We start from the raw sequence: 25,292 nt of genomic DNA on the forward strand, positions 1-25,292 counted from the left end.
TAAGTCGCTGGGGTATATTTGTAGCAATAGCCAAAAATACATTGTATGGGTCAAAATTATTGATTTTTCTTTTATGCCAAAAATCATTAGGATATTAAGTAAAGATCATGTTCCATGAAGATATTTTGTAAATTTCCTAATATGCATTGCTAAGAACTTCATTTGGACAACTTTAAAGGCGATTTTCTCATTATTTAGATTTTTTTGCACCCTCTGATTCCAGATTTTCAAATAGTTGTATCTCGCCCAAATATTGTCCTATCCTAACAAACTTATTTATTCAGCTTTCAGATGATGTATAAATCTAAATTTCGAATTTTCAAAAAATTGACCCTTATGACTGGTTTTGTGGTCCAGGGTCACATATATCCTTTTACTCAACATCCACCCACATCGATGAATGCCAATTCATTAAATTATTTGCGAAAATTTTAATTATGTGATGTAATATATTGGTGTAGCTCTAAATCTACATATCTATATTTATCTATATTTAAGTGCAGTATACCTTGTTTAGAGCCAGTGCGGTCGCTGCTGGGCCCAGTGTTGGGTGTATATTTAGTGTCCCTGGTGGCAGCACTATGTCTTGTCCAATCAAACTCTTCGGTTTTATCTTGGGTGAACATACAGATGGTGTCCTCTTCAAAGGCGCAGTGAAACTTACCTATGGATAGTTCAGCAGAGAAACAGAACAATGAAGAGCGTGCAGAAAGAGCATCTAAAAAAGCTATAACAGACAATTCAGTCATTTCAGAATGATTATTTGTACACAAATACGTTTTTGGATGTTTAGTCAAATACTTGAAATGTACAATATCAGTGAATGGGGAGCATCTAAAACAAACCCTTTTATGATCTTTAGAGACATACACATTTTTAAAAATTTTCCTAAGACTAAATTTATCATTATCAGAGTTCAACATTCATGAAATAAGTCAACCTTTGCTAATGTTACATTTAAATGTCTTAATCATTTATTGTGTGTGCGCTGTCACAATATTTCTGACCATTAGAAACCACAAAGAAGGAATTAAATGTTAAAGGTGAAATCTGATATACGCATGAACTGTGTTAAATGATTGTTTGCCCACTTATTATAAAAACAATCAAATCAACCTATGAATTCCATGATAGGATAGGAGTATAGGAAAGGATAGGATAGGAAAGCATTTGTATTTGCTTTCAAATATTTATAATTTGTAAAAGTCATTTATACATACACTACTGTTCAATAGTCTGAGATCCGCCATTTTTTTTTTGATCAAAATTAATACTTTTATTCAGCAAGGCTGCATTAATTAGATAAAAATCTACAATAAAGACGTTTATAATCTTACAAAACATTTCTATTTCAAATAAATGCTGCTCTTTTGATATTTCTATTCATCAAATACTCCTGAAAAAAACTCATTGCTGTATCACGGTTTTACACAAAAATATTAAGCAGCACAACCATTTTCAACATTGATAATAATAAGAAATATTTCTTGAGCACCAAATCAGGATATTAAAATGATTCCTGAAGGATCATGTGCTATCATGCTATCACAAGAAATAAATTACATTTTAAAATATATTAAAATAGAAAAAGGTTATTTTTAAATCGTAATAGTATTTCTGTTTAACTGTAATTTTGATAAAATAAAGCCAGCCTTGGTCAACATAATTCTTTCAAAAATGATGCCCAACTTTTAAACGATAGTGTATGTATTCTACAATCATACATATAAAAGTCTATGAATAGCCTACTGAGATCATGTTGAACATTTACTGATGCTTAACACCAAAATTCAAAAGCAATATTTCTTCAGTTGCTCTTACTGCTCTCTCTCTCTTTTTTTTTTTGCTAATTAAAACATATACACAAAAATATATAAAATTACTCACTCCAATCAGGAGTCACCGGTGCTGTAAAACAGAAAATAGAAGAGGTTATGCATGCAAACCCCGAGCTGTGAAAGGCTTATAGCACATAGCTGATTAATAAACCATTATAAACAACAGCAGGGGACTCAGAGAGGGGAGAATGGCATTTGCCCTTGGAGAGAAGTGTTTAGAAAGTGCTTTGGGCATCATTACCATGTATCACACAGTTAGAGAGGGGAAATGAAATAGCGTGTCAGTGCAGGAGGGGGTGTTTGTGTGGGGAGAGGTCGCTATGGGGCTGTGCAATGCACAGGTGAACCATAAAGACCTATATCTCTCTTCATTCCATTCACAAGCAGCCTATCTGAGCGCGGCAGAAAGCCGTGTGCTTCCTGGCAGCCTCAATGAGGGCTAAGGTGCATTGTGGAAGAAAGGTTTCAGAGGGCATGTGTGGAAAAGATAGTGAGACTGAAACTGATCCCTATTTCAACCAACTTAGCTCAGAGCCTTAATAGAATACAAAAAACCCTGTGCAATCCTGTTTAAGTCGGAAAACTCTTTGGATCCTCCAAGAGCAGTGATTACGCTAAGCTGTGAATTTCTATGTACGGTAGGGAAAAAAATCAATGGTCATCCTCTCAGAAATTTTTTGAAAACATATTATTGGCAAGGGCTCTATAACTTCAGCAGAAGAATTTTAAGAAATACATCAATACGCGTCTCTCAAATTGATGTCCCAGCAGTAAAATGAGTACAGTGTGACAGTTGCCTTCTGGGACGGAAAAGTGGCATCGGTTCTGGCATTTGATCAGGCTCCTATAATGAGAGAGATTAGCACGACAGCATTCAAACACAGCAGATGTTCACAAGGGGTTGTCAGTGTAAATGTCTCCTTTGTGAACTGCAGGGGGAACAGCTCCACAAGAAATTGATGATACAAATGAAAAAGTAAAAAGTTGACAGGAGGGGGAAAGAAAGGGAAATTAATTAGCAAATGTCTGTCAACATACAGAGAATTTACAAATGAATGAATGAGTGAATGATGGAAGTGTCATGGGAATCGCAGCCTTAAGGGGAACAGAGGATTTTGTCAAGGAAGACAAAATGTTAGCGAGTCATTCCTTGAAACGGATGCCTTTTCTGTTTTGGAGGTGATATTTGAAGCATCTCAAGCTACATTTATAAAAACTCATATGTTCGGACAAAGGGTAGGGTAGAACATTTCAAATCGAAATGGCTGCTGCTTTCTCTGTTATCAAGGATATTTTCTTGGCTCATTACCACTCAAGAGTCAACAATTTGAATTATTAGTGTTTTTTTAATAATTACATTTATTTAAAATAAATGAATAAATGTTGTTTAATGTGATGGATGGACATTTTATGCTATACGACTCTTAAAAGAAAAAGAAAACAGGAAAAAATAAACTTGGCACATGAAAATTGATGTAACTTGCAATTACTTATGCCATTTAAAACTACTTTATTCAAATTAACATCAAATTACAACAATTAATGTTCACATTTTTTGGCAAATATTTAGTATGACATGACACATTCACAGACACAGATAAATTATTCTGTTTTTAATTAATTAGATTTTTCCTCATAAAAGTAACTGATCTAATTTGAATGGGAAAACCAATATACACTTTATCATGGAAAACAATTTGGTGTTAATACATTTAAAAAAAATATTAAATTTGGCTGGCTATACAGCAATTAACATAAAAAAGCTTATAAAAATACTTTTATTAAAATTTATTTCTTATAGAATAAAAGAAGGAATTATTACAAATTACTAGATAATAGAACAAACAACAAGGTTTAATAGAATTCTTATCAATAGAATAAAATAGAATTTATTTTGAATTAATGTTTAAGCTTGCAAAACATTTAATAGCAGATGACTGCTAAACAACATTGCTGATAAAAAGACAATCAATATACCTTTCACACATGAACACAATTAACATATCATGTTAGCTGTTTTTCCTATTGCAAAATTGTAATTTAGAAACAAATTATTCCATGAAGGTTATAGTTCCCTTCCTGTAAACCACCCAGCTGTTTCTAAAAAGTAAGGAGGAGAGGCCTGCTTTGGTTAAAGCAAACAGATGTTGCACATTTGGAAACACGTACTCCATTAACACATTCTCTAAATTGATGGGCTCCGTGTTCTCTCCTTTTTCCTTTCTCTCTCCCTGTATCCCTGTAAAAGTACAATTAGAGCTACTGGAGCAGGAGGCAAAAGCAAAACGTCAACATCATTAAACACACAAGCAATTAGACCCAGTACATCTCCCACTTGGAGAGGATTTACTCAGAGGCAAGCTTTAAGGTAAAATCCAAACATATTCAAGTCTTTCATTTGAACAAGCCAGATAACAACATAAATGTGCAGAGCTGAGTAATAAATTGCAGTAATGCAATTCAGGCAAGATACTGTACAAGCCATGTTGTCTTATCATAGAGACTGGGTTTTGCGATACCCATACAAAACCCGAAGGCATCTCAGAAACATTGTTACCATTGAGTCCAAGTAATCCCACACATAATCAAAGGCCTATAAGATTAATGAGTAGAATCATACATGCATCCTCATCAACATACTTCATATTAATGCATTTTGCTATAATGCATGCTTTGACTTACATTGGCATTTAAATGACCAGCAGTCGATCATTATTATTAATATCATCAGCATTAAACAACTAAACAAACAAATAATGCCATTTATGACAACCTAATACCATAGTCAAGTCGTATTGAGGTGTACTAACTGTTTGACAATACAAATATAATAGCTTGTTAGCACTGTCCTCTCAGCCTGTTTGTGTTCTCTGAAAGGCTCATAAATAGCTGCCAGTTGGTGGCTTTCCAAAGCAATCTACAGGCAGCAGCAGTGTTGAATAACTGCTTTATAGAATGATACCAAATGACAAAGTCCATCAATTCTTCTTGGTGGCTTGTTAATTTGTCTGGCACTGTCTATGCATGAATTTGAACCGCAGCCATTCAAAGTCTTAACAAACACTGTGCAACCTTTGCCACAAGTTGCGATGGCTTGCCTTTCCAATAAAAAACACATAATACAGGAGGGGAAAAAACTCACTGAAATGTCATGGAAATGGCTGATTCTGGCTCATTTTTAATATTTTGGGTGAACTACCCCTTTAACATTAAAAATTCACTGGTGTTGCACATGAACTGAAAAAATGTATACACTAAATGCACTGCAAGTCACTTTGGATTTAAGCATCTGCCATCTGCATGCAGTAAATGTAAACGTAACTGTGCATTTTGCAGCTGGGATTGTGAAAAAGGAAAAATATAAAACAACAGTGGAACTTCTTAACTTGGTTCATCAAACTGTCAGATTAATCAAAATAATGTTCATTATTATTATTATATACTATTTTTTTTTATTAATGCAATTAATATAATAAATGGGAATACCAATACAAAAATATATTATTTATTAAACATTATTTAAAAGTGAATAATAAATAAATATGACTATAATATGCAGAATTTTTTTTTTTCCCAAACCTGTTCAGCAAAAATCCCACCCCAGCAGTTAATTTCATACGTTAACATAAAACAATTCATTGCCATTACATGAACTGAAAGAAAATGTATCTTGAATGCAATGCAAGACACTTTGGATTTAACCATCTGCCAAATGCATAAATGTAGATGTAAATGTGCAGTTTTAGCAAACCAACAGAAGGTATCCTCACAGAGAGCTTCTCCAACCATTTACATGCATCTTAAATACCAGTGAACGATTATGAAAGCGGGGATATGGATTGTGACTGGTGTGATTGTGCTATCACCTTCTCCAGGTTATTTGAGCCAATTAAAATGCATAATGTCATAGTGGGAAAAGCTGGACTCTTTGATGAAAGTGCTCAATACAGATGGTCTTTTCCCATGAGCCCTGTGGCAAAATGACTTCAGGGGAAACGTAATAGCGGAGAGGGAGATGTTATGGAATGAGACATTTTCAATTTTTTAGCACTGGTATTTCCATTACCTGACACAAAGACCGTGTAGAGCCATAGGGCTCATATCACGTGGGTAAGCTGCTGAATAATCTGTGACCAATGAGCAAATTAAATAATGATTAGATGGAAGAATAAATGATTTTTTTGAAGATTTCTTTTCACTGCTTTTGAAATTGCACCTGGTCTGCATAGGTCTTCTGTGGTCTTTTCTTGCAAATCCCTAATTTTATATGCCATACAGAGGGTGAAGGGCATTCACTTGACAGCTTTCACTTTACTTCAAATAGTTTTGGATGGAGTCTAGGGATGGGAAGATTCCCCGATTCGCTCGGTGCATCGGCATAAAAAGTTAACGATGCGATGTGTAAGCCCTTTGTTTTAGGCAATGGGAGGGGCAGCAGTGGTTGCGCCCGTATTATCCGCCTTACGTCTCATTAGGGGAAAATGACAAACACCAACACCTGTGCTGCATTTCTAATGGAATCAATAAAGGTATGAGGTCTGTTGTTGTTGAGGGGGGATTTGGTATGCGAGTGCTGCTGAGCTTCTTGCTGAGACTACCGTGCCGGGACGTGTGCGAAGCGATTGGGAGGGATAGTTTGTAGCTTTGGGTTTCCCTAACTAAAGTTCGGCGGCCGCCGGTTGTTTTCCCGAACGCTGTACCCCATGTCCGGTAGCGGGTAAGAAGGCCAGCAGCCCATTATCTGCCTTTATGATTTATTAAATTGTGTGTATCTATGAAGTGTCTTATTCGCCGGGGAGTCCTGGTTTAATGTGATTGATTAATTGTTACCGGTCCCCCGGCGCTTGTATGCGTGTTTGTAATTGGGAGTGTGCTCTGGCACTTCAGGAATTGAGTAATCGGTTGGAAAATAGGGGGGATGGAACCATTAGGGGTAACATCTTAAGGGATCAATTTATTTTAGGACTTTTGGACGTAGGATTGCGTAGGGAACTTCGGGGTATGGTTAGAGCAGCACCAGACAGTTCTTTTGTAGAGGTCAAACAGGAAGCCATTCTACGAGCAGATGAGTTTGGGGAGGTGCGGCAGGCCGTAGCTGCAACAGTACAGTTAAAACCAGCCCCAGATAAAGCAAAATTGGTTGAGGAAATTAAACGGGAGGTTTTCTTGCAGTTAAAAGGAGAAATAAAGGAAATGGTGGCTGGAATGATTAACGAAGTTCGTGAAGGAGTACAGAATTTATTGCCTAACAGTGAAAGTGCAAGACTTGGGTATGAGTCAAAAAGTTCAGACCAATTTGACCATCAGGGTAGACCTATCTGTCGGCGCTGCAAACAAGTTGGGCATATTGAAAGACGTTGTAGGTGGGTGGAAGGCGCTCAAGGGCCTTTAAACTTGTAGAACCCACTGTGCAGGCCCAAACAGTGGGTATGTTAGGTAGTGGCCAGTCAGAAAAGAAAGATCATTTAGTAGGACAATGTCCAGTGGTGGATGTGGTGATACAAGGGGTTAAAACACCTTGTTTGATTGATACAGGTTCACAAGTGACTACATTGACAGAAAGTTATTTTAAGAAATATTTTGAGACCGGGGGGCCAACAGTGTATCCACCTATTCAAAGGTTTAATTTGGTAGCTGCGAATGGATTAGTTATTCCATATATTGGGTATATTGAGGTGGATTTAATTATATGCGGCAAAGTAATACCAAGAAGGGGAGTGCTTATTGTCAGAGACTCGAATGGGTCCTCATATCCAGGATTGATTGGAATGAATGTAATTAAAGAGTGTGGGAAAATTGTAATGACACAGTCTGGAGATGGTGGTTTAGGGGTAGAAAGTGAAGTACAACTCAAGGTGTGGAACCAAATGTTTTCTGTGTGTGAGGACTTGTTAAACTTTGTTGATGAGTCAGGACAGATAAGCACTATTTACTGGCCGCAGGGAAAACGAAAAATAATACCAGCACAGTCAGAGGTGGTGATCGAGGCATGCGCACGTGTTCGGCCTGATAGAAAGGATTATGTGGGCTTGGTAGAATCATGTCAAGATGATGTATTGGCGGGCCAGTTATTGGTAGCCCGATCATTGAGTGCAGTTTCAAATGGTAGAGTTATGGTCAGAATCTTAAACCTTTCTCCAGTTCCGGTGACGCTTTTTCAGCGTTGTCGGTTAGGTCAGATTTCTGATGTTGGAATATATCTGTGCTGTTTAATGCATTTGAGATGTTGTGTTTTCCTCAGTGCATAACTGACATGTCACAGGTATATTTTTCATCTGTAAATGTTAGAAAGTCATGCAAACATATCAATTTTGCTGAGTGGGCGAGGTACGCGAGAGCAACGAGCGTTGCTGTGCGCATGCGCGCTAAACAGAAGAAGCGCAATCGAATAGGAGCACAATAATTCTGAGTAAAATATACATTGCTAAAATATTTGTTGGACATTAAATGTTGTTGAATTTTAAACCTTCATACAAGTGACTGCATCGTAATAGGGGTGAATCGTATCGCATCGGTAACTGCTTCATATGTATCTTTCATGTATTGTATCGTTGGCTATGCATCGAGATGTGCATCGTATCGGCCTGAGTCATGAGATGCACATCCCTAATGGAGTCTCATGTCTCACCCCAGGACATGTCGACTTTCCACAATATTTCATGCCTACTACCCGTAAGCAAAGGCTTAATGAAGACAGAGCCTTTAAAGAGCCTCTAATATCACACTGGGGTTGTGCAACCTTGATAACAGAACACTGTGCACAGTTAATGAATGTGCCCAAGTGCATCCAGCCATTGGTGAGGTCATAAAGCTGCCACATTACGATTGGTTTTCTAGTAAAGAAGGGAAGGGGTTCAGGCACCACAGACGTAGGGTTTAGGAGACTTGATATACGTTACCTGCATCTTGACTGGCCTCTTTAAGTAGCACAAAACAGTAAGATCAATCTATAGCTCTGGTCAATTTTAGAAAATAGTAGATAACATGAATATGTAGCCCATGTGGGAATCTTTTACAGGTTTATATTTAAATAAAGTTTGTGTTTACAATTGTATAAAATTAGGTAAGTTACTGTATAAAAAGGTGCTCAGAGATAACCTAAACTGTTTGGGCCTGTCACTTTTTTTTTTTTATTTCTTTGTAATGTAATTGGATGCTTTTGTGAAGGATAACCAATCAGGTATCAGGAGACGAGAGAGGGGCGGGACGAACAATGAGGACGAGAGGAGAGAACGCACGTGAAAGAATGAGAGAAGGCATGTATGAGATGGTATCTTAAACACAGGAACCTGCTTTCAATTTTATTTTATTTTGTTTGTGGCTCAAGTGAGTGAAGTGGCCATCTGTTTTTGGCCCCTACGAACACGAGCAGCGACACAAGCCTGCGACAGGAACTGAGGAGTATTTCGGGCGGGACGAACAATGAGGACGAGAGGAGAGAACGCACGTGAACGAATGAGAGAAGGCATGTATGAGATGGTATCTTAAACACAGGAACCTGCTTTCAATTTTATTTTATTTTGTTTGTGGCTCAAGTGAGTGAAGTGGCCATCTGTTTTTGGCCCCTACGAACACGAGCAGCGACACAAGCCTGCGACAGGAACTGAGGAGTATTTCACATAGTATTGGCCGGCTTCGAGTTTTATTCTATTGATTTGTGACCGTTCTTTATTTCTTTCATATTGCTGTTTGATCTTACATGTAAAGCTAATTTTGACAGAAACGGATTACCCACTTGTGTTTTGATAGCAACTTTATTGAAAGAATTCCACTGTAACACAAAAGAATTATATTCTTTCATTTTTTTATTGACAACAGATTTATTTCAATTAAGTAAATTTTAATTATGGGTTAACTTTTTGGCTTTGTGGTGAGTTGTATTTCATTCTTCCTGATATTTTCCTGCTATTAAAATGCATGTTAACAGATAAGTAATAGGTGCATTTTTGACGTACACAGCCAGCAGAGGTCTCTATTACATTAAAAAAAATAATAATTAAATTGTCCTCTGGTTATTTGTTAGATTATGAGATTTGTACACAAATATTAAAAGGAGTCACATCAATGAAGTGTTCTTTTTCAATAAAAAGATGAGGCATTTGCACATTATTTGGAGCTGTCAAACCAACTTAAATGAAAGGAAAATGTAATTATTTTTAATAAGTGACCTTGACTTTAAGACAGGCAGTACACAGACACACATCACTGTCAGTATCAGTACACTAACATGATTCTTAGTTTATTATCTATGTTCTCCACAAGCAGATACATATTTGCATTTCCACAAGCAGATATATATATATATACTGCACTCAGTCAGTGGGGTCCAAAAGTCTGAGATCACTGGTGAAAATGTAGCGGTTTTCTAAAATCAAAATGTTTAAAAAGAAAAGTGTAATAAAAATTACACACATTTTATTTCAAAATGACTTTAAATCCTAGAGTTTCCATATTATGGACTTTATTACTAGGGATGCAACGATATTAATTTGAATTTCACTTTATGGCTGATACTGTAACCGACACATGCTGAATTATAAAAATTATGCATAACACAAAACTAAACTGAATGCAAAATGATTAAAAAGAAAAGTGTAATAAAAATGACACACATTTTATTTCAAAATGACTTTAAATCCTAGAGTTTCCATATTATGGACTTTATTACTAGGGATGCAACGATATTAATTTGAATTTCACTTTATGGCTGATACTGTAACCGACACATGGTTATATTAAGATTCTAAACAATTTTGTTAAAAAAAAATAATAATAAAAAAAACTAAAATCAATTTAGGCATCAACATCATATTTGTGCAGCATGAAAACTGGATATTCATTTTGAGATTCACTAAAGAGATTTAAAGATTAAGTGTTGTTAAGGATTTACTGTTTTTATTATTATTATTATTATTATTTTTTTAAAATAACTTTAAGTGAGAGTTAGGCTACGGCAAAGAAAACCTAATTAAAATAAAAAAATTGTGGGAAATTATGTACAAACATTGAATATCAACCTAAATCGATAAATGAAAAAAAGATAAATCAAATACTGATAACTAATATGGTACAGATATATTGTGCATCCCTATTTTTGGCCCCACAGTAATTAAGAGACTTTCTTTCTCGGAACATACAGTTTTTTGAGGCCTAAGTTCTAACCATGCCATGGTACTTTCACGTAATAAAAAAACCCCTGAGAACAGTAAAAACAAACATGACCATAATCAAAGAAGCTTTTTCTTACCACTGTAGCGAATGATCCTTTCCGTTGAATCCCCCTCTCCGAACCGTGTTATCGGTGTGAGGCGGACCTGGTAGGCCTCGGGTTTAATGAGTTCCGTGAGGTTGTAGGTGAGTAGTTCTCCTTTCTGGATGTTGTCTTCTGTTGGGATTTCTTGCTCCCACCATCTCTGATGCCCCGTCTGAGGAAAAGAGCATAATTACAAGTTCTTTATTTCAACACCTTATGATTAAGCATCAAGAGATCACACACAAGTAATGAGCCCCAAAAGGTCCTTTTAATAACAGTCTCTAGGGAACTAGGGAACAAAAACCATACATCATGATATGATGTCTCAGTCTGTACTATTAATTAAAAAAAAATATATATTATAATGCAACACATACTGAGAATAATATTGAAACGAGCTGACCAGCTTCTTTCTGTAGCCATTTTAATGTCTCACAGAGCTATTATGATATAAGTCTCTTTCTCTCTTAGTATTTTTCTCTGTCTGTACTCTTTAAGTTAAGAACACAGTCTTTATTTCAAATTGAACTTTTCTGATTACAATGGCACCGGCCAATGGCATTAATCAAAATGCACTGGCGCTTCCTGAGATGGCCCCACTTGTCTGATGCAAATCAGTACAAATTCTCTAAACAAACACCTACACACAGCAGAGGTGACATTTTCAAACAATGATGCTTTTCACTGTGGAAAGAAAGCGCATTAGGTGACAATCACAAAAAGTTCCTGAATGGGCAAAAAATAAACATTATTGAATTTTTAGTGAGATATGTGAGCTGGCTAATTGATTTTGACAAGGCATTTTCTCAATTAACTTCTTGCAGCAAGTTGAATTATTATGCAATATTAGAAGAAGTCAGTTCATTCCTTCAGTTCGGGCTTGAAGGAAAGCATAAATGGATTTCAGCTGATGCCTCGTGTCATTATTGTGGTGGTAAAAGAAAGGGCATATCTAATTAAAATCCAGCACCTATATGAAATCTTCCTGGATCTCCTGAAGTGAACTGCCGGGCAGTAAACTAATCACAGAGAATCTGAAAGTTGTGAAAGTGTTTGTGAATACCCTGAGCTTTTATTTGTCTATAGTCTCATGTCAACTCAGCAACTCAAAGACTTCATACATCATTCATTACAAATATTTAGGATTAAAAGTTTTAATTTCCAGTGAGGGTAAACACAAAAGTTGTTTTGTAGGAAAGTACACAAATTGTGAACATCAAGTCAATATGAAAAGATGTTTAAAACCCATTTTTCTTCCATAATCTGACATACACTACTTTTTTTTTTTGAATGAAATAAATAAATGAAATTTGATTGAGCAACGATGCATTAAATTGACACATTTTTTATATAAAAAAATGTATTTTGCAATTTCAAATTCTGTCCTTTTGAACTTTATATTTATTAAAGAATCCTGAAAAAATGTATCATGGTTTCCACAAAAAGATATTAAGCAGCACAACTGTTTTCAACGTTGATATTAATAATAAATGTTTCTTGAGCACCAAATCAGCACATTAGAATGATTTCTGAAAGATCATGTGACACTGAAGACTGGAGTAATTTTTATTAGTTTAAATTATATTAAAATAGAAAACAGTAAAAATTGCAATACTGTTTCACAATATTACTATATTTACTGTATTTTTGATCAAATAAATGCAGCATTAGTGATCATAAGAGGCGTCTTTCAGAAACATAAACGTTTTTTACCGACCCCCAAACTTTTGTATGGTAATAAAGTGAATGTATTCCTAAAATTAAAAAATAAAATTCCTTAAAAAATATGTGCATCAATAAATAATGAAACAACAGGATCTTAAACATTAATAAAAGTATTTAAATGTCAATTTCACATCATACTGGCTTCAGTGCAGCACCAAATGGATTTGCAATCTGTTTTAAAATGGCTGTTTGTCCAACCAACGAGAGACGGGTTATTACTAGAATTATCATTACTATGGGTCAGTCATTATTTTCATGGATCGTTGAGATCTTTTGGCCATCAGATTAATTGTGAACATTTGCAAACTTGAACTTTTGCCACGTGACAACAGTTAGGCAGGCTGTAGATACACAACGATGGAAGTGGTGGCTGTTGATCTTGGCCTCATGAATACTGTCTCAGAGCTTTGCTGACTGACAGCCATACACAGACTCCCCCGACAGTCAGTCTCGTCACCGCGGGTCTCACTGGATTCAAATACAAGATGATTGGTTAAATCAGTGGGGCAAGAGAGAGGAGGGGAGGGTGGCAGCAATAGCCCTGAGAAGTTGTCAGTGTTCCCATCAGGGTCTCTCTCTCTCCTGGTAATGAGATTTCCATTGCCAAATCCAATTACTGTTTATTGCTTCTGTGAGATTTCTAATTCCATGCCTGCAGATCTTGTAGAGGGGAAAAGCATTGGTGCAAGCACATATAAGAAAAGATAGACTGTTCTTCCCCCAAAGCACCTTCTTCCTGCAATGCATCATACAACAACAGCTTATTTTAAAGTCTCTCCTCTTTAAAAAGAGAGAGAGAAAAAATCAATACATTCATAAGTGGTATTATCACAGATGGCTTTCAGCAGCATTTGGTCTTATCTATGTAAAGCTGCTAAACCAAAAACTCAATTAAACCCGGCTGAAGGGAATCACAGAAGATCATTTTTGCATGCCAAAAAAACTGACACTTAACCTCCAAACAAAACAAGAAAAACCCAACGTCAAGTTTTTTTTTTACACTAGAGCTAAACACTTGACATGGAGCATCCTTCAACACCATATTGGGTCATTAAAGAACTGAAATGCATCTGCTTTTTTCATGTGGTTCAGTGTGCACAGCTCCGGGGACCTTCTGTTTCTTCCAACACAGCCCTCAAATCTTAACACATCCTTGAGCAAAACACTCTAAACCTTGTTGTGGATGTGAGGGGCCAATACCGAAGCATACAGCCCTCACACTGAGGGAGAGTGTGAAGAGCACAGGGTGGAGAGAGCACACATGGGCTGACAAAACAACCTTTAAGAACCAACCAGCTCTGACGAAATACTTCAACTTTGGTGCCACTGATATAATACCCAACTTAAATCTGTGGAATTTGGAAAATTATCCTTCTCGCTGCAGAATGTCAATACTTGTGTCCATGTGCAAATGACTGAAATTAAACTCAGCTTTATACTTTTTAACTGTTATATGGCATGACTAATGGAACAGTTCATCACAATTTTTTTTCACACTTTCTTTCATTATTTACTAATTTCTCATATTGTTCCAAACCTTTATGATATTCTGACTTCTGTAGGACTCAAAAAAAGAATGTTAGGCACTATGTTCAAGCTGCACTTTTTCCATTTAACAAATGTGAATAGTGACCAAGAGTCCAAAAAATAAAAGGGCAAGTCATACACTACGATTTGAGTTTGAAGTTAATACAATTCTTTCAAACTTTCAAGAATCCTGAAAAAAACTCTATCATGGTTTCCAAAATAAATAAATAAATCCGTTTTCAATATTGATAATAATAAGATTTTTTTCTGAGCACCAAATTAGCATATTAAAATGATTTCTGAGTGTCATGTGACACTGAAGACTGGAGTAATGGCTGCTGAAAATTCAGCTTTGTCATCACAGAAATAAATTACATTTTAAAGTATATTAAAATATAATTTATTTTAAAATGTAATAATATTTCACAATATTACTTTTAGTTTTTACTGTATTTTTGATCAAATAAATGGTGCGGTGAGCATGAGACTTTAAAAAAAACAACAACATTTGAATGGTACCATGTATATTACAAACACTATATTCCACATCTTCTGAAGACATATTATAGCTTTTTGTGATGAAATAAATCATTAATCACTGATAATATTCTCTGCTGCAGCAGCTAGCTAATCACGATCATTTAATATTACATATATTAAAATATAGTACATAATATTTAATATTACATATATCCAAATATAGTACAAGAGATCTCCTTATGAGTACTAGAAGTTTGTAATGACATTGTTGTGAGTAAATAATGACAGATTTTTATCCTTTTAAACATCTACAGTACTGGCAAAACAGCACAGCATATGATACTTCTCTTCAGGCCAGTAATCTATTCTGTGTGAGGACACACATCGCGACAGGGTTCATCACAACACTACTCTGAGACACATGTGGCAAAGCCGCCAACTGCAGAAGGAAAACACACAGTTTCACAATCAGTGGGGACTCGACGCCAAAGGCTTTCTCTGGGGTCACTCGCGAGAGAAGCATTATTATATTTTTATAAAGTAATTTTCTTCTTCTACTCATTATCATAGCTTAAGAATTCTGAATACAGTGCTCGAGTTTACCTACTGTTTTTTCTGTAAACCATCTGTGCTCTGAACCGCATATATTTTCCCCTTTCATAAATCTTGGGTCTGTTGCAGTTTGGCAACGAATTCTGATTGCGAATCAAACCGAGCACAATTACGCCACTCGCATTTGAGCACACAGCATAATTTAAGGCATTTTTGGCTATTCTGCTTTACATACAAACCTGACATTTCCCTTCCTCTGAACATGACCTTTATTCAAATACCATCATCAGAGAGAGGAATACGGGCCTCTTCTTTTGGTCAGAGAAACAGAGAAACATTATCCTCAAAACGCGAGGTTAATTAAAAAAACCCCACACACATCTGTGTTAACCTTTCAAGAGGAGCTGCCCCAGTAATCCAGTGGTGAACACAGAAAAAACAAACTCCACTTACGATATCAGCACTGAAATTCATAGACTAAATGAAAATCTACATGATCTTCTGCAGCACTGCTACATCAGCACTCACCATCGCTGTTCTTATGAATAAAAGGAAAGGTCAAATAATCTCTCTATGGGCACTGGAACTTGCTGGTTACACAAGGTGTGTGCTACACTCGCTAAATAACAGCTGTCTTTGCGATTCAAATATAGCACAAAGTAAAAACATCCCAATTCACCTGCTCTCATCGAAAGTACTTTTGCCTCATTTGTTCTAGCTTTTTGTAATATATGTTGCGGGTCGGAGGTAAAATGGCTTGTTGCTATGGCAACTGGGCTCACTTCTCATTCATGACATCGTTCAGCAAATCTTGTTGTATAAAGACGAGCATAGAAAAAGTTGGGGATGACGGGAGGATGGGGGGGGAAATTCTAACCTAAACACCTTTTTGTGCACTGAGATACATCAACTCCACATGGGAGAAAGTAAATTATGTTTTGTGTAAATAAGAACCTAGTTAGTATTTGATCGAAGATATCTAAGGGGGAAAAAAAAGGCTGATTTGCAATTCAAAACATGGCAATTAAAGCAAATTATGATGGCTTTGTTCTCAGTGCATACTTGGGGGCAACCTAAGGAAAGCTAATAAATGAACTCTTTGCAAGTGTTAATATACTAAGTTTATGAAATCAAATGATTTGGATAGCCAGCTTAATTATGAACAATGTCAAAGGTGAAGATGTGCTGATCTCAAACAGAAGGTTTCATGAATTAAACCAAAACTTTCCTCACAGCAGGTTCATCTGGACAAGTTCAAAAGGTGAAGCTGTGCTGATCTATGTACATCTAAAAAACTCTCCTTAATGCATACCAAGGCTTATATCTATGCACGAGTTACGTGTACAGCAAATGCTAAACATAGAAACGTCATCTATTCTATATCTCCACTGGGAAACATGCTTTGGTTAAGCACGTTAAAACATTGTCAACTCTCTTTATTGTAAGTTATGAGTGACACAGGATCACTAAATATAGGCTAACCCGTCTACAAATGCAGTCAAGTGTTGCAAACTGGCATTTCATTAATGCTCCCCATGTGCATTTGAAGGAATAGTTCACCCAAAAATTAAGATTTGCTGAAAATATACTTGCCCTCAGGTCATTCAAGTTTGTTTCTTCATCTGACCAGATTTGGAAAATGTAGCATTACATCACTTGCTCACCAGTGGACCCTCTGCAGTGAATGGGTGCCGTCAGAATGAGAGTCCAAACAGCTGAAAAAACATCACAATAATCCACATGACTCCAGTCCATCTATTAATATCTTGTGAAGTGAAAAGCTGCATGTGAAACACATGCATCATTAGGGTGTTTTAACTTTTAACAGTTGTTTCTGGTCAAAATAGGAGTCTATAATCCATACTAACACTTCCTTCAGTGAAAAAGTCCATCCCTTGTTGTCCTCTCACATCAAAATCCACCGACATATTTGTTTAGAACTGTTTTCGCTTGTAAACGGTGCTTGATCTGTGCATTTTTCTCTCCTCATTCAGACAAGATGACTTTTTCACTGGAGAAAGCAATACTATGGATAGAGGATTGATATTTTAACTAGAAGCAACGGTTTGAAGCTTAAAACATTTCAATGATGGATTTGTTTCTTACAAAGATGCAGCTTTTTGTTTCACAAGATGTTAATTGATGGATTGGAGTCATGTGGATTACTTTATTGTGATGTTTTTATCAGCTGTTTGGATGGCACCCAATCACTGCAGAGGAACCATTGGTGAAAAAGTTTAATGTTAAATTTCTCTAAATCTGTTCAGATGAAGAAACAAACTCATCTACATCTTGGATGGCCTGAGGGTGAGTAAATATTCAGCAAATTTTCATTGCTGGGTGAACTAATCCTTTAATGTCAGTTTGTGTCCGCTGCATTTCTAGTGCAGTTTAGAACCGTGATATAACAAATCCCCTGTTGACATTTGCTTCAGTTTCTTCCTTTTTTTTAACAGCAGAGACTGAAAAAATGGACGTTTACTTGAGTTCGAACTTAAAAAAAGAGCGAGAGATTGGAAGCTGCAATAACAAACTATATGCACATACACGCATACATGCGCACTCAAAATATGAATCGCTTTCATCAGAGTAACCGCTCCAGCGTGCCCCCGGTAATAAGACTTCACACAAGACTTATTTTGTCATAATGCACACTAATGGCAATGAGCTTCGTTTGTAAATAAGATTTTATGCTAACGTTATCCCACACATAGTCCCAAGGACATTGTACCTCTAGATGCTTCATCCGGTGAAATGTAAATTGCATATTTCCAGAGAATGGCCACGCGTCGATGTCGTGCAAGTTTTGAATTAGCCCACAGGCCAGTTTGATGACTGCCGAGTGCTGTTTGCTACAGTACAGACACAAATACTTTGCTGCAATGGAGATTAATTTATTCTTGTTATGGTACTGTAAATGTAAAACTGTATCCTAGCACACTGTCTCTCTGCACAAACAATTCATAGAGTGAAAAGGTGGCCTACTGTTATTTACATCACAGACTGAAAGAGAAACATGTCAGCAGTGTGTGCGTATCAGTGTGAAACTGTGTGCATGAAAGTGTAGAATGGAAGTGTGTCCTTGAATCTTTACTGTGTGTGGAGGCCTTGATGTTGTATTAGCATGCAAGGGGTGTATGTGTGCATTTGTGTATCTGTATCAATTGCGTTTTCCCAGTGGAGGCCAAACATAACAAATATAACCAAAATATAACAAATATTACAAAATATGTGACTGAGTAATGCAGAAACTATTCATTGCTTGGAAGTAACACTGTCCAAAAGTGGCCAATGTCTTAGAAGGCTTTGATGTCTCTTTTGCCTTCCTTGAGATCCCACTGAGATCCCAAAGCATACATGTGAGGTGGGGATGATGAGACACAAGCGAAAAGCCACTTGAGAGCTGCTACTGGCTGATTACCCTGTTAATATGATAATGCCTACCTATCATATCCACAAATCAACAAAACTTGTGGAAATAGATGAACAAATTACTAGTAAACAACTCACCCACTCGAATACCACCTATTATGCTCAACAATGCTGCATTTATTAATTAATAATACAGTAAAACTACAATAATGTGATTTTTAAAATTACTCTTTTATTTGAATAGATTTAAAAATTTAATTTCTTCCTGTGATGGCAAAGATGATTTTTCAGCAGCCATTAAAATCAGTTATATTTTTTTTATCAATCAATCTTCACTGTATTATCAAGCCTGAAAACAGCTGTGCTGCTTAATATTTTTGTAAAAACTGTGATGCATTTTTTTTTCAGGATTCAGGATTTTTTCCATCAATGGAAAGTTGAAAAAAAAAAAACAGCTTTTATTTGAAATTTAAATATCTTCTAACATAATAAATGTCTGTCGCTTTTGATAAAATTAATGCATCCTTGCTGAAAAAAAGAAAACAAAAATCTTACTGACCCCAAACGTTTAAATGGTAGTGTATGTAAGTTCTATAAACTAGTATGTTCATATAAACATACAACAACATTATAGTATTATTTCCTTTTTTATAGTGTAACACTGTAAAAGGTGTAAACAAATTCAGAAGACAAGTGCCTGCTACTGATCTGTATAAGAATGAGAATGAATGAGTTATCAGAGAGAGAATTACGAGGGGGAACAGTATGGGATTTGACACCAGAGGGGAAAAGAGGAAGTCATGTGGGGGAAGAGATCTGATAAGTGCGCCCTGCTGAGTTCACTACTGAAGCAGCACTATAAGTGAGTTTGCAGAAGAGATTGAAGCAGAGGGCGGCCCTGACTCTGAGATTTCAGACTCTGTCAGACTCTGTGAATAGAACAGAATAGAATCATTATTTGTCCTCACACGACCAGGGTCAGTGGAATTTATTTCTAGAACTTATATGTCTTCAGTGGAACACAAAAGAAGACCTTTTAATGAATGTTTTTGTCCATACATGGTAACTCAATGGAGAACAAAACATTCAACCCCACTGACTTCATTGATTGTAGTCAAGAAAATCTTTCAAAATATGTTATTTTGAATTAAAATTGCTACTAGGTGCTTAATAAACAAAAATCAACTTTCAGAGATGTTAGTAACCATGCAAACCTTGGCTACTCCAGTACACAAGACAGCATTGTTTTTAGATGCACCGATTAAAATCCTTGTATGCCCTTGTGTAAAATCAGCCAATCAGAATAGTGCTTGCCAAAATGATAAAATGGTTTTCAGTTTTGCTGGCAAAATGCATCAACCACTAGTCGACTGGATGAATTTGTAAAAGTATGCACATAAAGCAGTCAATTCCCCACTTTTTATAGGCAGTTCATCCCCAAACGTCTTTGATCAAACTAGAAATTTACATATTAAACTGCTCACATAAACAGTAATGTTTTAAAAACATTTACACTTTTTAAGAAATCATCCTTTAGGACAGGGATTATATAAAAGAAAATGTTTACAATAATAAAATATTTACTTGAAGTCACCCTTGTGATTTTACAATTTAAACATATTCATGTGTACATTTTTTTGTCATTTTATGTCAGAGTACATGGCATGCAGGTAAGATATATATACAATATATATATGTTTTTTCATCAACTCACAAACCCCCTGCAGTTCCCTCATGAATCCCAGTTTGGGAAACCACATTAAAATAGTCAAGGAGTACATACTCTAACAACCAAAAAACTGCATATTTCACCTTTATATTTGTGTTTGTACTTAGTTTATTTAAAAACGAAAGTAGCGCAAGCATATTCAAGTTAGAGTGAGCAAGTAACTTGGAACAAAGTCCCAGAAGCAGCCCGAGGTAAAAGGCTTCATCTCAGCACTACATGGAAAGTATGATCAATAGAGAGATTCTCACAATGCTGTTGAAACATTGCAGAGATATGGTGACACACTTACAGCATGAATGCAATTCAAACACGCTACAACAAGTTCTTGAGGGTAAAACGGGGGCCGAGGGTCACCTGTCATCCCACAGGTGCATTGTGGCTCCATTTTACATTGGGCACCGATTGAAAATTACGATATTCATTTACTTGTGATAAGAAAACAGCTGTAACTTCAAATGAGGAAATGAACTCTGTGAAACCTTGAATATGAAATGGAATATTTCCTGAACTGAATTTCAGGGCCGCAGGAGCAAAAAACAATAACAGGGGCTTTGGAAATGAGAAACAATATGAGTATTTTCCACACCAAACATCTCGTATACTTCACACTTTTAGGAGCCAAATTTGGTTTATGTCTTCTACCTGGAATTGAGAGGAATTAGATTTCTATAATGTGGATTTGGAAGCTTTATGTGTAAATGCCTTTACCACGGCTGGAGAACTAAACAATGTTGGACTATAGCAGTAAAAGAGGCTTCTATTTCTCCTCTAGCCTGGGAGCTAAAGGTAGTGCAACAAACAATATCTTTAAAGACACTTAATTCCCATTAAAGTAAACTCTGAAATCCCTTTAATTAAAGATGAATTGCTATACAACGTTTCTACAAAGTGCTGTATAACATCCTCTAAACAGAAAGCTGAAGCAACTTGCAGCACTGCAGAGGTGTAACCTTACATGTCATCTAAGTTAGGATGACTTTTACAACAGCGTGTTAAGTGCCATAAGCACAGAAAAAATGTTAAGAGGGCATCGTTAAACTTGAAGTACGTAGGCTGTATAGTGAAAAATGAGGTCATAGAAACATTAGGGTTGTTCATGCTGGCCTTTACTGCTGCTGTGAGTCCAGTGCTCTAGTGGCTTTAATAATCAGAATTTTTATACTGAATCTGTGAATATGCAGAAATCTTCATAGGGTTGTATATCTTTCCCAGCTACACTGCAACCAAAAATTACCAAATGGACTAACTAAAGTAACTACTATAAAGTAATGCTACTGTAATAATATCAGGTTCGATTAGGAATGCACCAATATTATAATTATGGCCGATGCCAGCCAGTAGTTATTTTCATTTCACTGCAGAGATACAGCTTATAATAAATTTATACTATTTATTATTATATTTTTGTAATGTACAGCATGAATGTACTGTTTGCTAATGATAACATATAACAGTGTTACTTTATTTGTTTTTAAAGATTTACTTTAAATATGCATTAGATGACACTGAACATAATCCAAATGTAAAAAATAGGGAAAATGAGAAATACTCCATATTGGCCAATACTGATAAATAAATAATAATAAAAAAAAGAACTAATATCGGCTGATTTAAGCACACTGTTAAATACATGCTGTCCCATAACATACTAGGGCCGCCTACTTACCTGTCAATCATTCACAAGGGTTTAAACTTTTGACAGCTACATGAGGCTTTAAAACAAGTAAGAAAATAGGAAAGGCTCTTACATCTACATGCAAAAGACTTTTGGTGTGCTTTATATCAACATGCAGTGACCAAAATAGCAAGCCTTCCACTAAATGTTAGCGAGAAGATTCCCATTTTATTTATTTTCAAAAGTATATTTTGAAGCAGTAATGTACGTTTTTTGTGCTATATCAGGATACAATAACACACTGACATAGTAGTCAAGAAATCTTCTCCTTGAAATTAGATCACAAGTGACCACAGAAGATTTTTATACCAGGTTTAAACAGTGCCAATGCTTAGCTTCTTATCGAATTTCTTCATTTGGCATATTTTTTGCCACTATAATTTTGAACAGAATGAAAGGAAATAACAAGCAATCAGTCTGAAAGCCTGTTATCCACCAAACCTTGAGTTAAACAACGCACATTTAAGAATCCCAGTTGTGGGTTACACTGTTCAAAATGTTTTACTAGAAATGACATACAAAAAGAAAAAAAAGAGATATTCAGAATCATCGTTTTTATTGCTCTGTCCATGTTCACAGCCTCAAAGAGTGTTAATATAGTACGTGAAGGCTATAAAAAGCAAGGGTAAGCAATCTCATTCCTAGGGGATCCATAAACAAGCCAGACCCCCGCAGTGAAATTGCCCGTTCCAGGGTTAGGCACTGAAGCGCTGCCTAATATGCTTGGCTGGCAGTGTCCCCATTAGCTTGCGTGCACTCCAAACCCTCTCATTTAGGATTGTCGGGCTAAGACTTCCCATGCCCGTTGCGTCCTGGAAATGTCACTAGCCAAAGCGGCCATGAGCCCACAGAGCGTTGCGCGGCGCTCGCGTCGACAGGTGACCAGGCAAGACAACATGATGGATGAGCACGTAGGGGAATAGCGGAATGTTAAACAGAACAAATAAACTGCAGAACAACAGTTGGCGAACAAAAAAGGATGTGCAGAGGCCGAGTAGAGAGAGAATATAAGGAGTTAGCCAAGAGGCCAGACTCCTCCATCATGATCAGAACAGATGAGTCAATCACCACCCACTGCAGGTACAAAACACAGCTCCACACAGATGCATGAAAGCACAGAACGGACGCCCCCGCAATCGCTTCACACAGCTAACCTCTGTTCGCTAGGGTCCCATCCTTGATTTCTCCTGTAAAGCTTATCTTATTACAGCAGCTTCGTCCCACCGGACACAGCTGTTAATTAGTTTTCTGCCCCTTCTCTTGTTTTTGACTCTCTCTCTCTTTCTCTTTGCAGTGCCAGGTGTGCTTTCAGTTGGGAAGTCATCAAGGATAGTACAAGGCGTCCTCTCTATAGTGCAAATGACACGCATGCTGTTATTTCTCTTTTAGAGTTAATGAATTAAATGCTTTCTGCTGATAAAGGTAAATATGAAATGTGACAGATGCTGGGAAATAATGATCATCGGAAGTCAAATGGATAGAGACTTTTTTCTTTCAAGCCTGTGCATCTTTTGAAAAAAAGCCAGCTTTTTGCTACATGCGTCAAATTATTTATTAGCAAAACTAATGGACATCTACAGATACGTTATACATAGACATTAGGGGAGGCATGAATTTGATTATTTTTTTATTCTTCAGGTCCATCAACTAGATAATTACACTCCAGAGGACACATGCAGATGGGTAGTTGGCATGCTGTGGTGTGACATGCTATTTTGCATCTACAACCACTTTAAACACCATTTTGCTGATTCTTTTATAATTATTATACATGTTGCCTTTATGACCCAATATAAATAGAGAGAATACATGGGATATTTTTAGTTTTAAAAATAATTTATAAACAGGGCCCTATAAAATGAGCTAATGAAGACAAAAGTGAAAGAAAAAAGTAATTAGGGACCAGTTACAGAAGCTAAGATACACTATACCATTCAAAAGTTTGGGTCCAGTAAGATTTTTTTAAGGAAAGCAACACTTTTATTCAGCATTAAGGATGGATTAAATAGATCAGTTAAGATATTTACAAAAGAATCCTGAAAAAATGCATCATGGTTTCTACAAAACTATTAAGCAGCACCACAACTGTTTTCAACATGGACAATAATAATAAATGTTCATTGATACATTTATGATACATTTTAGTCTTACCTTTTTTCATTAAAGATATTGCATGTTGATATAGTCACAGTTATCGTTTAATGACCTTATTGTCGTCTCGTCTTAGTCATGCGAAAAAAGCTTGTCAATCAACATTTTTCGTCATACTTTTCGTTAATTAAATTAACACTAATTAGCAGCAACATTAGGGTGAGTAAATGATGACCAAAGGTTAATTTTTGGATAAACTACCCCTTTAAATGATGTCATTAAAAACAGGTTCATGCACATATCTTGCATCAACTGCCTAGAAACCAATATTGCTCATGTGCAAACACAAAATTAATCTCAAGCTCAACAATCCCTTGAGCATTAAAAGCAGAGTGCTCAGACTAGTAAACACTACTAATAATGCAATCCCAAGCAAAGCAGAGACCTTAAAGGCATAGTAAGGGATTTCTGGTAGCCAATGTTTATATTTGAAATCACCAAAAGTTTTTAAAGCGTTTTTGAAAAATCACTTACTCTGCCTTTAATGGAAACGACAAAAAGCATGAGAGAATGAGAGGGAGAGAGAAACGAAACAGAAGCAAAGGATATGGCGAAAGCAAAAAAAACAACAACAGTAGTATGGCATGGCAAAACGTGCTATGTGTACTTTGCATTGACTTTGAGCACCAGTAGGCAGCTACTAGCAAAGGCGAATCTGACAAGGAATAAATCAACCCACATGATGTCATTATAAATGGCCGAGGACGCTGCCATTCCAGCTGAGCAGAGGAAGTGTGAAGGAGAGGGTGACAGAACAGTGTGATGATGACTCGTAATTGACAACCGCACTGCTCTGCGTGACCACACGCGCCAAGGCAGAACAGTACAGCGCATCGGTGAGCGCTAAAGCTCTTGGTCAAATATTAGCCCGACTCAATAAACAGAACGTATCTGTTTCACTGACATGAACTATGTCAACAGTAACCACAAATGACTCTCATGAATCCTAATAACGTTCTTTGACTTATCCTATATTTGTAGGATATTGAC

The 25,292-nt window shown here is 36.4% G+C and overlaps 1 protein-coding gene across 1 annotated transcript in view; it reads right to left on the reverse strand.

Annotated features, from left to right (window-relative positions):
- Positions 1-25,292, reverse strand: part of LOC107733163 (MAM domain-containing glycosylphosphatidylinositol anchor protein 2-like) — a 187,528-nt gene that overhangs the window by 15,161 nt on the left and 147,075 nt on the right. The window contains exons 11-13 of the mRNA XM_016544695.1: positions 11,086-11,263; positions 1,888-1,908; positions 509-664 (exon numbers count right to left, since the gene is read on the reverse strand). Coding sequence (XP_016400181.1) covers positions 509-664; positions 1,888-1,908; positions 11,086-11,263 — 355 coding nt within the window. The remainder of the gene's footprint in view (positions 1-508; positions 665-1,887; positions 1,909-11,085; positions 11,264-25,292) is intronic.

The sequence above is a fragment of the Sinocyclocheilus rhinocerous genome, unplaced genomic scaffold (genome assembly GCF_001515625.1).
Source record: "Sinocyclocheilus rhinocerous isolate Xijiao unplaced genomic scaffold, SAMN03320098_v1.1 scaffold8, whole genome shotgun sequence".
In the NCBI taxonomy this organism is placed as follows: Eukaryota; Metazoa; Chordata; class Actinopteri; order Cypriniformes; family Cyprinidae; genus Sinocyclocheilus; species Sinocyclocheilus rhinocerous.